We start from the raw sequence: 13,682 nt of genomic DNA, 5'->3' as shown, positions 1-13,682 counted from the left end.
TACTCAGCTCTTACTTCTACCTCTACTTTTATTTCTACTTCTACTTCTATCTCTACTTCTATTACTACTATTACTTCTACTTTTATTTCTATTACTATTATTACTACTACTACTATTACTTCTACTTCTATTATTACTATTACTACTTCTACTTCTATTACTACTACTATTACTACTATTACTATTATTACTATTACTACTACTATTACTATTATTATTATTATTACTATTACTACTACTATTATTACTATTACTATTACTATTATTACTTCTACTACTATTACTACTACTACTTCTACTTCTACTTCTACTATTATTACTATTACTTCTATTATTATTATTATTACTACTATTATTACTATTATTACTTCTACTTCTATTACTATTATTACTATTACTACTATTACTTCTACTTCTACTATTATTATTACTACTTCTACTTCTACTACTATTACTACTACTACTACTATTACTTCTACTACTATTACTATTATTATTACTATTACTATTACTACTTCTACTTCTATTACTATTATTACTACTACTACTATTACTTTTACTTCTATTATTATTATTACTACTTCTACTTCTACTATTATTACTACTACTTTATCTATTATTACTACTACTACTTCTACTTCTACTTCTACTACTATTACTACTTCTACTTCTACTTCTACTTCTACTTCTACTTCTACTTCTATTTCTACTCGTATTATTTAGAAGTAAGTTCTTTAATAGAGCGAGAATATTAATAAATTCTTTTACTTAGTCGAATATCGGTTAATCTATTAATATTCTCGCTTTATTAAAGAACTTACTTCTAAATAATACGAGTACTACTATTACTACTACTACTATTACTACTATTATTACTACTACTACTATTACTTTTATTACTATTACTATTACTACTATTACTACTATTACTTCTACTTTTATTATTACTATTACTATTACTACTATTACTTCTACTTCTACTATTACTATTATTACTTCTACTTCTACTTCTACTATTACTATTACTACTACTATTACTACTATTACTTCTACTTCTACTTCTATTATTATTATTACTTCTACTTCTACTTCTACTTCTATTTCTACTTATATTATCTAGAAGTAAGTTCTTTAATAAAGCGAGAATATTAATAAATTCTTTTACTTAGTCGAATATCGATTAATCTATTAATATTCTCGCTTTATTAAAGAACTTACTTCTAAATAATACGAGTACTACTATTACTACTACTACTATTACTACTACTATTACTACTACTACTATTACTTCTACTATTATTACTACTATTACTACTACTATTATTACTTCTACTTCTACTATTATTATTACTACTTCTACTTATATTATTACTACTACTACTATTATTACTACTTCTACTTCTATTACTATTATTACTACTATTACTATTACTTCTACTTCTATTATTATTATTATTACTTCTACTTCTACTACTATTACTACTATTACTATTACTATTACTATTACTACTTCTACTTCTACTTCTACTTCTACTATTATTACTACTTCTACTTCTACTTTTACTTCTATTTATATTATCTAGAAGTAAGTTCTTTAATAGAGCGAGAATATTAATAAATCCTTTCACTTAGCCGAATATCGATTAATCTATTAATATCCTCGCTCTATTAAAGAACTTACTTCTAAATAGTACGAGTACTACTATTATTACTACTACTATTACTACTATTACTATTACTACTACTACTTCTACTACTATTACTACTATTACTACTACTACTATTACTTCTACTTCTATTATTATTATTACTATTACTATTACTATTACTACTACTACTATTACTACTACTTCTACTTCTACTACTATTATTACTACTACTACTATTACTTCTACTTCTACTATTACTATTACTATTATTACTTCTACTACTATTACTACTACTACTTCTACTTCTACTTCTACTATTATTACTATTACTTCTATTATTATTATTATTACTACTACTATTACTATTATTACTTCTACTTCTATTACTATTATTACTATTACTACTATTACTTCTACTTCTATTATTATTATTACTACTTCTACTTCTACTACTATTACTACTACTACTACTATTACTTCTACTACTATTACTATTATTATTACTATTACTACTTCTACTTCTATTACTACTACTACTACTACTACTACTACTACTTCTACTTCTACTACTATTATTACTACTACTACTATTACTTCTACTTCTACTATTATTATTACTACTTCTACTTCTACTACTATTACTTCTACTACTACTACTACTACTACTACTACTACTACTACTACTACTACTACTACTACTACTACTACTACTACTACTACTACTTCTACTTCTATTACTACTTCTATCTCTATCTCTACCTCTGTTTCTCCATTCGTGAACCGGCCATAGCACCCCTACGGAAAACTGCTACCTTATGCTAATAGCTAAGCACACTATCCTCACGACACCGATGTGATTTTCAAAACTGTCAATCAGCTAGGTGGCGATACTTCACGCCTTCGGTAACGAAAAATAGCCAATATATATCCACAGCCGAGCCCGCTTTATTTTTACTGAGGCTGGCGTCCAAATTTGCATGCCCTGATTTAATCCAAATCGGCCAGTCCTACTGGTCTCGTACACACGTCCACCGCGACAAGCGCATCTCCTTTCAACCCAGCACTTACGTTGCTCCCTTCGACTTCGGCTCTTTATTTGTCGAACGCTGATAGGCAGACATCACCGCCTTGCATCTCCATCTTTGATGAAAGGTCTACTTCGGGCACTTCTTTGTCTGGACTATTAAGTTCCCCCAGGATTTTGCCCTTCCCGTCCAGTTCGGCTTTTGAAAGGGTCGACGTCTTTTTCTGTTTTTCGAGTCCGCCTTTCTCTTCCTTCTGCGGCGTTTTCGTGCAATGACAAAAGACGTGCTCGCTGCGATGATGCGAAGAAAGGCGGCAGACATGACGATGCCTGAACTCGCTCCAGTCGAGATTTTGAGACCTGGGTGTGGTGTAATAGTGCCTGTGGCCGTTGCCTATCCGGATATGCCGTTGACTGGAGCAATCGCCACGACTTGCGCTGGTGGCGATATGGCGTTGACGCTGTCTTCTGTCCAGACACTCTGAGAGATGGAGGAGTTGGCGTTGTCGTAATTGGCGATGAGATACTATTTTCCCACCATAGGTGATTCCAAAGGCGTCTTAAAAAAGCGTGCAAGATTCGCAAGGCAACCCGATGTGTGGGATCGAGGAATCAACGAAAGTCGGAATGCTTTCTGAAAGGACCGTGTTGGTCTTCAGAGTTTTGTCGCTGAAACCACCAGGTCACGTGATATATCAGACCCCATTTGAACAGAGACGTTAGAAGGGGCGAGTTTCGAAGCATCGTAGCCGGAAGGTCAGTCTTCCAAATGATTGGTTCGAGCCTGGCATCGTTCAGCGGGAAATAAGCTATCGATCGCGTCTCTTGTCCTTACGGTACTTTGCCTCAGCCGAATGTCCATATGAGAAGCTCGGTGTATCATTTGACTGTTTCAGAGAAGACAGGGACTAACCTGCGGCTCGTAGAATGTGGTGAAGTTGGTGGGATGCGGATTAATACCTAGCATGCCGAGGTAGTAATTTTTCGTGGCTAAGGCAGCCAATCCCTGAGCATCAAATCTGACACAGGAAGAGCCTGCCGAGCCGAAACTCAAGGCGTCGAAGCCGGAGTCGCCACTGTCGTACTCGTCTTGATAGTCCGGAAGGTTTCGTTCGAGACCAATATTCCTTGGTCATGCCAAATGCTCGATGCATTGAGGTTGAACAGCTCATCTCGTGACTGTGGACAGGTCGGAGGGTCAGCACCGATGCAGCACCCTTGAGATTGGTTCGCGTAGATGACGAAGTTCTGTCCTACGGCGATTGAAATCAAGACTCGAACAGGCTGAGGAGTGCTGCCAACGTGGATGTCGAAGGTAGACCACGGACCCATCATTGCCGTCCCTAAGATCATAATCATTAGCATACGATTGATACGAACAGTGGTTGTATATGGTGAGATCAAAACTGAGAAATGGCGTACTCACCACGAACCGCTCGCAGAAAGCACCATGGGCGCAGCTGCTGTGTTTGCTTGCGCGGAGGCTCCCATGTCTTGCTAGTTGGCCAGAAACAAAGACGGGCAAGACAGAGAGTAGCAGAGCATCACGAAACCATATTTCGACGGTGACAGGAGTATGCAACTAATGATACGCCGCAAGGTATGCTAAATGTTGCGCGCATTTGCACTGCAGAGCCTCAAAAGCAACAAACTTGTACTGCACCTCCGTACAAGGATCCTCATCCGACGGCAGACTCAATGCCTTTCCATACTCGTAATATGATACCGAAGATTGCATTGACTGAGGAAAGAACCACCCGCCCTCAGGATCGCTAACTTACTTGGCCAAGAAAACGGACTTTCCCGACCATAAATGCCAGTCGAGAGTCCACCAACATCAGTCACGACCAACATTTCAGCCGGTACAGGCTTGCAGAAACAGGATGATACTACGATGCATGTCAGATTGCCTGTGTTTCAAAGCAACCTTGCAGGTACAGGATTCTACAGCCTGAAGAATCAAGAAGGGAGTGACGCGTTTTCTTCAATGCGTATGAACTTCTTTGCTACTGTATCTCAATTTTCAAGTAGCCGAACCAAAGCAACACCACCAAGATTGTTGGTGCTGGCCGACGACGAGAGATGTCTGTGAGTCCGTACGAAGCAAAATCACCCAGCGTTGGAGGCAGAGAGCTCAGACTTGCTGCAGCTTCGGAGGCGATAGAGACCATGCCGCGGCCGCCTTTGAAGGAAAATGGTAAAGATTAGTTGGATCACCTTATGGTGCGATCCAGTTGGTCCACTTGGTATGCTTTGAAGAAATTGCCGGCCGTCCAACTAGCCAGGTTCCGGGCTATACAGGTTCCAGGCTATACAGATCGCTGTTGGACACGCCAGCACACAACGCATATGTCGAAGCTATCTGCACCTCTGCGCCTTGAGCATCTTTGACGGTAAATGCGACCGGAAGTTGCGTTGCGTCGTCGAGGGTATTGTTCTTCTGAAGCACTGATATTATATCTCCAGTGGGATTGCTAATCTGTAAGCTAACGATTTACGGATCTGCCTAGATTCTTTATGTAGCCTATAAGCTGCGTGCATGAACGCTGGAAAAGCCATGACAAGATAACCAATGTGTGAAATGTTCTCGACAGGTGGAGTGACATGGTGACAGGATAGGGGTTGGACAATTTTAAAAGGGGAAAAAGGGTATCTGCTCTATCACTTTACCGGCAATATTCAGATCAGTACACCCTACTGCTCGATAAGTAGAGTGAGAATAGTTACTGGGTCAAGACGGAGTCCCTGACAGGTCGTATCATTGGGAAATTGTAAGCCTGAAACATTTGCGACCAGCTGGATATTCGCTCACTCGCGCAGCGCCTAGCCAAAGCGGAACGATGCGTACCCTAAAGGCTTTCACGAACGCATTGCACTTTGCTGAAGATTCCGTGTGCAACGAAAAAAGGCAAGCACTCCGCAAGCAGTAAGTTGAGACAGCGACCCAAGCAAGGATTTTCACACACGATCACACACCTATCGTTTGCCTCCTGTAATATCTGAACTAGGATAGAATTTATGTGTTAGTAGAATGGGACCATGAAGCAGTCACCCGTTCATAGCAGACGTTTGCAACAATCAATAGCGGTACCGGCCAGATATCAGAGTCAAGGCTTGATCCTGAAGCGCTATTAGAAGCAACTCTGGTATCCTGGTCCAGGTAAAGGAATCCAGAGTCACGGCGGCGATTGAGGAGCGAAATCGTTCTATCGCATGGCCACTGAAAAATGCGCGTTTTCAGCTTGCCCGAAACGTGCCCTTCTTCACACCTCGTATGCTATCACTTGACGAACTCGATGTCGAGAACCTCAGCGTGTTAGTCAAATCGTCCGCGTGACATGACACACAAGCTTCACGAATCCTGCGAGTACAGCGAAGAAATATTGTCCTTTACGAAGAAGTATCGCAAGATAATATTGCTAGTCTTCGCAGAGCGATGATTTCGAAAATGAAATCTTACACCGAAATTCTTGGTTGCAAAGTTCAAAGACTAGTTATGGATAATAAGTGCACCACAGGATGATGACTCTTCGTAATTCGGCTTGTTGTTGAGTTGTGATGTGTTGTTGGAGGTATTCATGCCTGGAAAATGTTCGTTGGTTGGCTTAATCGTATGGGATACACGCTTAAGTGTAGCGTGTATCCCATACGATTACCGTCCGGGGCGGACGCCTGTTGGTTGTGGTCGTGTTGTTGGGGGTATTTGGTTCGTATTCGGTTCGATTCCTAATGGCGCTGGTACAATGGTGTTGCGGTGCTTTTTATTTTCTGTGATGATGTTTGAAGAGTTGATTTTGGTAATGCGACCTCTTACCCTAGAAACAAGAAGCCCATCAGGATATGGTCTATCTGCGAAGGGTTGTTACTCTACAAGAAGCGCGACCTTATTTTTCGATTTTTTCTACCCTACCTTTTCTTTTAACCCTTTGGCCGATGGTAATCATTCGTTTCATGTCCTCGTTACTCTGCAAATACACTTTCACTAATTGTTCACGGCTCGGATCCGTTGTACTGGTCAAGAGAGACAGCAAGATGAAACTTGGACTGCGCCGCCCGACAAAATACAGGGTCAAGCTTCGGGAAATCTCTGTCCAGGTCATTATATCCTCGCGATTCCCTTGTGACAATATCAAATCTCTATCGCGATTGACCTCTGATTACAGGTATGACCTTCAAGGCTGCCTGTTCCCTAGGTTTCCACACCTTTTTCGGACTTGCATTTGCTGTGCAGAAGCGAGACAACAATATTCACAGCATTAGCAGCATCGTAGATGTTCCTGATTCTTCCGGCGGCTTCACTGTAACGACAAGTCTCAATCTGTCCAATCCTGTCAATGCCACTGGCAAAGTGTACAACGCCGATGGGACCTACAACGTCACCACAGGCTACATCAGTTACGTCGAATGCAACAACACGCAGACCTCGCAATTGCTCCAAGCGCTCAATGACGCAGTATCTTTGGCCTCGGAATCACTTAGCAAAGGCGAACTGAAGAGAGACGCAAGTGGCACCGTTGACTTCACTTCTCAAGCCGCGATCGACTATTTCGGGCCTCCAGGTCTCAATCAGCCGTTTCAATCAAACATTCAAGGTATGATATATTCCTCCCTTATAGTGACACAGTCACTTCGCTAATTCAGTTAGCCACTCTTCAAAAGGCCGCACTAGCCTATCCCGGTTTGGGTGTCGGAGATTGGTGGAACAACCGATATGTGATTCTCAGCTGTAAAGATATTGAAGCTACGTGCTCGGAAACTGTCACCGCTTATTACGGAGTGCAGAAACGCGGATATCTCTACCCAATGATCGCGTTTTGTCCTAACTGGTTTGCTCTGCCATCGCATAGAAGCCTGTGGACTTACGTGAAGAACAATCAAGAGTATCAAGACAACGTCTCAAATCTGCGAAGTAAAGGTACGCCTTCTAGGGTCTTCCAATGTGCGAGCATTATATGTTCATACATGACAAGGCTGATCCGCAATCTAGCCTCAGTCATGCTTCATGAATGGCTGCATATGAGCTGGAGCTCTGCTGTGGTTTGTTCTCATGGCTGTGCGTCTGATCCTGTTAGGAACATCTTGGAACGGGGCGATCTCTTTCTGACGCACTCGTTCAGGCGATGACCAAGTTATCGAGGTCGGCTGGCCGAGAGCACCAGAGCAGGTTAAGGTCTACGGGTCAGGGTTGGGTAAGCTCCTAGCGGAGATAGAGCCCCAAGGTCTTGAGCTTGCCAGCAAAAACAGTGAGTCCCTGTTACATTACGTCCGTCGAGTTCAGGTCATCGAGGAAGCAAGCGCTGAACACTTCTAAAGATGATAATTATGTCTATTATACACTAGCGAACTTGATCTACAAGAATTTTGGATCGTAAGCACCCAACCCTTCCGTGCCCACATTTGAGCCAAGCCTTCTTCCCTGAGCCAAGACAAGAACATCACTTACATCCCCAGATATCCCCAGTACCCTCGAGCCTGGCTACGCTATCTCAGCAAAGCGGAAAATAGCGTGCGAGAGCAATACGACAATGACAGATCTGTCAACGGCCAATCCGTCAACACTTCCGTCTCTGGTGATGCTGTGGTTTCCGACCCTGCGCAACCCGTCATACCCGCAATCCCCTCCGCCCTTATCCCGGCATCAGACTATCCTGTAGCGTACCGCTCTGTTCTGGCTGTGAATGAGGGTAACGATTTGTCCTCTCCGTCAACCTCCTTCACCACGGGGACTTCATCATCACCAGCGCCACACCTATCCACTGCTGCCACATCCACCGCTGCCCTTGCCCGACCCTCACTGGCGCTCATCATCTACCGCCGTGACGCCGTCGACAACAGCCGTTATACGCCGGTACGCACGAGCTGGGCACTTGAATATGACACCACGCCGAACGACTGGGAATTCAGCACTTGCGAGAGAGTGACCCCAACTTACGAACAGGAATACCCTAAGTACGAAGGTGGCGTCACTACCGACTACCCAATAAATCTTGGGCCATTCAGTCCCCACAATCTAGAGAATTGCGTCTACAATGGCACTAACAGTGTTATTGGGAGGCTGAAGTGTAACGATGGTGTTGACATGGAATGCACAACTCCTTTGGGAAAAAACACGGTACAGCCTTGCGGATTCGATACTGACACGGCGATTGTCTATGCTGAGTGGTGAAATCCTGTTAACGATGGAATGCACGTACGCTTTGGGCGATGGCACAGCAGTAGTGTGTAAATAGCTGACAAGACTAGAAACTACACAGTAACAGCAGTAGGAAAATCAAAGACATCAAACGTGTGGGTGGGATTCTGAGGTAGACAATGAGAGTAGGCTGACGAATGGGAGAGGGGATGTCAGCGGTTGAGGATATTTTATAACGGAAAGGCAAACTTGCTGGTAAGGACTATGTCCTTAATTGATAAGCACCATCGCCATATCAATCTCCACAGAACACAAACATCCTCTGCAGAGCACGCATTAAGCAATGCATTTGCGCCACCACAGCCCTAAACCCAGCATACCACTGAGTACTCTGTCAAACAACATCGCATCTTGAAGGTCATCGCGCCTGTTGTCATATAATCATTGACGAGCTTGAGCCAGCAGAGCTGTATGCATGATGATTGGTGTAGTGCAAGGGTCCAAAGTCGCAATTGGTGCAGTTCGAGCCTCAACATCAACTATCTCCACTATCGCCAAGCTGATAGCATTGGGATTCCCCATCTGAGTAATGATTGCCTTCAAATGATATCCAAGGAGACTTATGTTCTCTTTATGGCTGTACTTTCGCAACCACGAGTTTCTTAATCGGCTAGATAGCGAAGAGTCGTATCGATACGTATGGAGAATTATACAGAATTTTAGACGCTGATGCAGATGTCTTATTAACGACCTTTACATCGGTAAGAGAATACCAGGATGTAGCTTAGGCGACTGATATCTGCCTGTCTATCATCTGATCATCTGACAAGATGATAAATGGCACCGTTCGAGGACTTCAAAACGTATCACCCACAAAGTCTACGCAAGTAGAATGTGTACCCCTGAGACATGATCTGTCATACATAATCCTCCTTCGGCCTAAGGGTGTAGTGTCGAGGCTGATGGTTACATATCAACTGCACCAACGATACCAAAAATGATGTGAAACTTGGCATACAAAACCCTAAGCAACTTCGCAGCAGGTAGTGCTCGTGATTTGTGAATGAAAAACGTTTTCACACGCCGCGTATGCGCCACGTACTTAACGAGCGACCATTCGATCGATTCTGTGTCTAATCTCCCAGCCCCAAAGCACGGGCACGAGGCTGAAAGATGCCTCGTTCGACGAGTGTCCGTTCCCTTTTGTTGGAAATGGTATGAAGGATTGATTGATTAGGTAGCTATGAGAGTGCTGAGTGGGCTACTTATACCCGTATTTGCCACCATGCGGGGTAGCTTCAACACAGGTGCTGCAGCAAATCTCAACACACCCCCATGATGCAGCACCATCGGCCACACCCCCATGCTGCAGAATGGCTCTCTAATAACTAATTGTGACACGAGCATAGACCCGATCCTCCCTTTACGTGACACGAGCACGACTGAGAACCTGGTGACTGATATCGAAAGAAAGTCGACTTGCTCAACGAAGAGATCGAATTTGATTGCCTTGTAGCAGGCTCACTGATGATTTGAATACTGAATACTCTGGCCACTTCTTGGGCACTGGCTAGTTGGAAGACTGGTAAAGCTCTGGCCACTGCTTGGGCACGGGCTTGAAGTTTGTAGTTGAATGACCTCTGCGTGCTCTGACCTCTTCTTGGGTAGTAGCCGTAGTAGAATCTGTAATGGAATAGTGGTAATCTCTGCGTACTCTGACCTCTTCTTGGGTAGTAGCCGTAGTAGAATCTGTAATGGAATAGTGGTAATCTCTGCGTGCTCTGACCTCTTGCTTGGGTAGTAGTCGTAGTAGAAAAGTAGTAGTGGAATAGTAGTAATCTCTGCGTGCTCTGACCTCTTGATTGGGTAGTAGCCGTAGTAGAAAAGTGGTAATCTCTGCGTGCTCTGACCTCTTGATTGGGTAGTAGTCGTAGTAGAAAAGTGGTAATCTCTGCGTGCTCTGACCTCTTGATTGGGTAGTAGCCGTAGTAGAAAAGTGGTAATCTCTGCGTGCTCTGACCTCTTGATTGGGTAGTAGTCGTAGTAGAAAAGTGGTAATCTCTGCGTGCTCTGACCTCTTGATTGGGTAGTAGCCGTAGTAGAAAAGTGGTAATCTCTGCGTGCTCTGACCTCTTGATTGGGTAGTAGCCGTAGTAGAAAAGTGGTAATCTCTGCGTGCTCTGACCTCTTGATTGGGTAGTAGCCGTAGTAGAAAAGTGGTAATCTCTGCGTGCTCTGACCTCTTGGTTGGGTAGTAGCCGTAGTAGAAAAGTAAGGGAATAGTGGTAACACTGGAAACAGTGGAAATGGTGGTAAAAGTCGTCGGAGTTGCCACAACTGAGCTGGACTTGGTACTTGAAGATTGAATCAATGATTGACTGCAGCTGCGTAGCAGTTGCGCGAGGGCCTCATAACCTGTTGGAAATGGATATGAAGGATTGATTGATTAGGTAGCTATGAGAGTGCTGAGTGGGCTACTTATACCCGTATTTGCCACCATGCGGGGTAGCTTCAACACAGGTGCTGCAGCAAATCTCAACACCTTTCAGCAACGTATGCAGCGCTCGTCGCTCCAAAGGGCTGGCATCCCACGGCGCCGAACCCGCTACGCCTCTCTCTTCCGTCGGTCGGCTCGCCTCCAGCTCGCAGCGTGGCTGATTCGTTAGCACGTAACGCAATCTTTGAAATGGAGCCGGAAACTGAAGCTGCGTCGGCCGTGAGGGGGGGGGAACAGGCAGTGTTGTATGCGTGACGGGTCTGATTCTGATGTCTGCAACAGGCAGGTACTGGAAGGTTCTCTGTCGTGTGTGCCACCGTCGGAGAAAGAGCGGTTTCAGGCGTGGAGAGGTTCGTGAATCCTACGCATTATCGGTGTGTATGTGTGGAGGAAGTCACGTTGCATTGTAGACAAAGTACAACATAGGGTGCACACGAGCGCGTCTCCTGGCCCTGTGGATTACGTAGAGGTCTGAATTTTCAACGTTTTTCCCTTTCAGGTTCAGTGCTGAAATCAACTTGATTGCTGCTTAAAAATAATTTAGCTTTGGAAGATAGAGCAATACCGCGACGATCCCTAGTTCTTCTGCTTCAATCCCACTGCTCTCGACCAAGACTGATTCCAAGGTGTCCTCAACTATAGGAGAAATGGAAGCATACGAAAACTTTTACATCCTCTCAAAGAAGCCTCAATTCTAAGTCGGATCTGGAGTTGTTGCAGGCATCTGAGGTCCTCCATGAGCTGTTGCTGCAATTCTCCTATGCTGTGAAAGATTAGGCCCGTTGATCGGACCATTATCAACCGAATGCACACCCATGGCGATACCAGGCCTCGTTTCTATCTCCGCTCTCTGATCCCGGCGAAGTCTTGCCGTTGGTGGAGGATTGAGCCCGTTGATTGCACCATTGTCGCTGACAAGACTGTATACAGGATCTTTCCGCCAGCCGAATTCGCAGCCGCCGTAGCCTTCACCGCCCATTCGATCGAAAAGGGCATGTGGCGGCGCAAACCATGGCTGATATGGTTTCCCGTTCAGATTGTAGTTTGGTGGCCCACATGGCGCTAATCGTAGTCCGACTATTCGCTTCGCTTATAGTAGTCCGCAACTCAAAGACGCACTAGTCTTAAAGACGCGTTTTTTCGCGATTTGATACTCTATATTGTAATCCATTATTATTCTATTATATTATATCTATATCTTATTCTAAGTAAGAGGAACTTGTCTAGAAGGCTATTAATGAGTATAAGGATGGTTATTTTCGTAGCGTTATAGCGGTCGTAGAGTATTATAGTCTTAAATCGCGATGGGTGTAAAGACGGCTTCGGGGATAAGCTTCTAGAAGTACTCGAATATCTATTTATATACGTCTTACTACGGTTTAAGAATAATCGCTATATAATTATATTAATCGTTTAAATAATATCGAGTATTTATTTCGACTAAATTATATTTAGAGTGCTATTAAGTATATTCTAAAAATCGCTTTAAATTCGTATTATTTTCTTAAATTACTCGATAAAGATTAGATTATATAATTTATAAAATGATATCTTAAATATTATAAATAAAAGTAAAAAATTTTTAGTGCCGAGTGTAAGAATACGTACAATGTTAAGAGTATACGCGTGGCGTATAAGAAATTTCGATAGAGCTATAAAGAGAAGAGTATATAATATTAGAATATTTAGAATATAGACGAGACTGACTTTCGAATTGACTATAAAATCGTTTATTATATTATTACTTTAAATAAAAGTAAGTCTCTATAATTTATAAATCTAGATAATTATAATTATATTACATTCGTAAAATATATTAGCGTTAAAGGCTAAAGTGTATTTTTATTTATAATTCTAAAAGATATTTATATTCTATATAAATGGGATAAAAATGACTTATCTTCGAATACTATATTAGTCGTTTTACCTATTAAATATTTAAATAATCGACTGGTATATGACTAGTTATTATATTTTGATATATTTTCTTATTATCGTTAAGTGAGAGAATAGAGGATCTCAATTCTAAATGGCTTCGGATCTTATTATATTTACGAATTTCATATATTTATCTAGCAATTAAAGATCGACTTATTTATACTTTCCTCATATTCTATATATATTATATAGTTATTAAATATAAGATACTTTTAATTATTTAAATATTATTATATAAAGATTATAGATTCGACTATATATCTTAAGAGTAGTGATTTTAATAGGCTTAACTTTCTCGTAGTATTTAATTAAATAAGAATCTAAATCTTTACGCTTAATATTATATATTTAATCTTTTAAAAGACTAATTTTATACTTTATAAGCTTGAAATAGTACTTGAAAAAATTAGAAATCTAATACTCCGCGCTATAACTCTAGAT

The 13,682-nt window shown here is 42.0% G+C and overlaps 3 protein-coding genes across 3 annotated transcripts; 1 reads left to right on the top strand and 2 right to left on the bottom strand.

Moving 5' to 3' along the window:
* Nucleotides 1-6,838: 6,838 nt before the first annotated feature.
* Nucleotides 6,839-8,839, top strand: HO133_000718 (uncharacterized protein; the record flags this gene model as incomplete). The annotated part of the gene is made up of 5 exons (XM_037291655.1): nt 6,839-7,265; nt 7,319-7,588; nt 7,791-7,916; nt 7,987-8,041; nt 8,125-8,839. 5 exons carry the CDS (start codon nt 6,839-6,841, stop codon nt 8,837-8,839), a joined length of 1,593 nt encoding a protein of 530 aa, XP_037152017.1.
* A 1,537-nt stretch (nt 8,840-10,376) lies between these two features.
* Nucleotides 10,377-11,306, bottom strand: HO133_000717 (uncharacterized protein; the record flags this gene model as incomplete). Its single annotated transcript, XM_037291654.1, has 2 exons — nt 10,377-11,221; nt 11,291-11,306. The coding sequence occupies 2 exons, from the start codon at nt 11,304-11,306 to the stop codon at nt 10,377-10,379; spliced, it is 861 nt and encodes a 286-aa protein (XP_037152016.1).
* Nucleotides 11,307-11,997: 691 nt separating this feature from the next.
* On the bottom strand, nt 11,998-12,474 carry HO133_000716 (uncharacterized protein; the record flags this gene model as incomplete). The annotated part of the gene is made up of 2 exons (XM_037291653.1): nt 11,998-12,380; nt 12,423-12,474. The coding sequence occupies 2 exons, from the start codon at nt 12,472-12,474 to the stop codon at nt 11,998-12,000; spliced, it is 435 nt and encodes a 144-aa protein (XP_037152015.1).
* Between the last annotated feature and the right edge of the window lie 1,208 nt (nt 12,475-13,682).

This window comes from Letharia lupina, assembly GCF_014066315.1.
Source record: "Letharia lupina isolate WasteWater1 chromosome Unknown contig_11, whole genome shotgun sequence".
Classification (NCBI taxonomy): domain Eukaryota; kingdom Fungi; phylum Ascomycota; class Lecanoromycetes; order Lecanorales; family Parmeliaceae; genus Letharia; species Letharia lupina.
The sequence above is the reverse complement of the archived record's forward strand: the minus strand, read 5'-3'. Positions and strand labels throughout refer to the sequence as shown.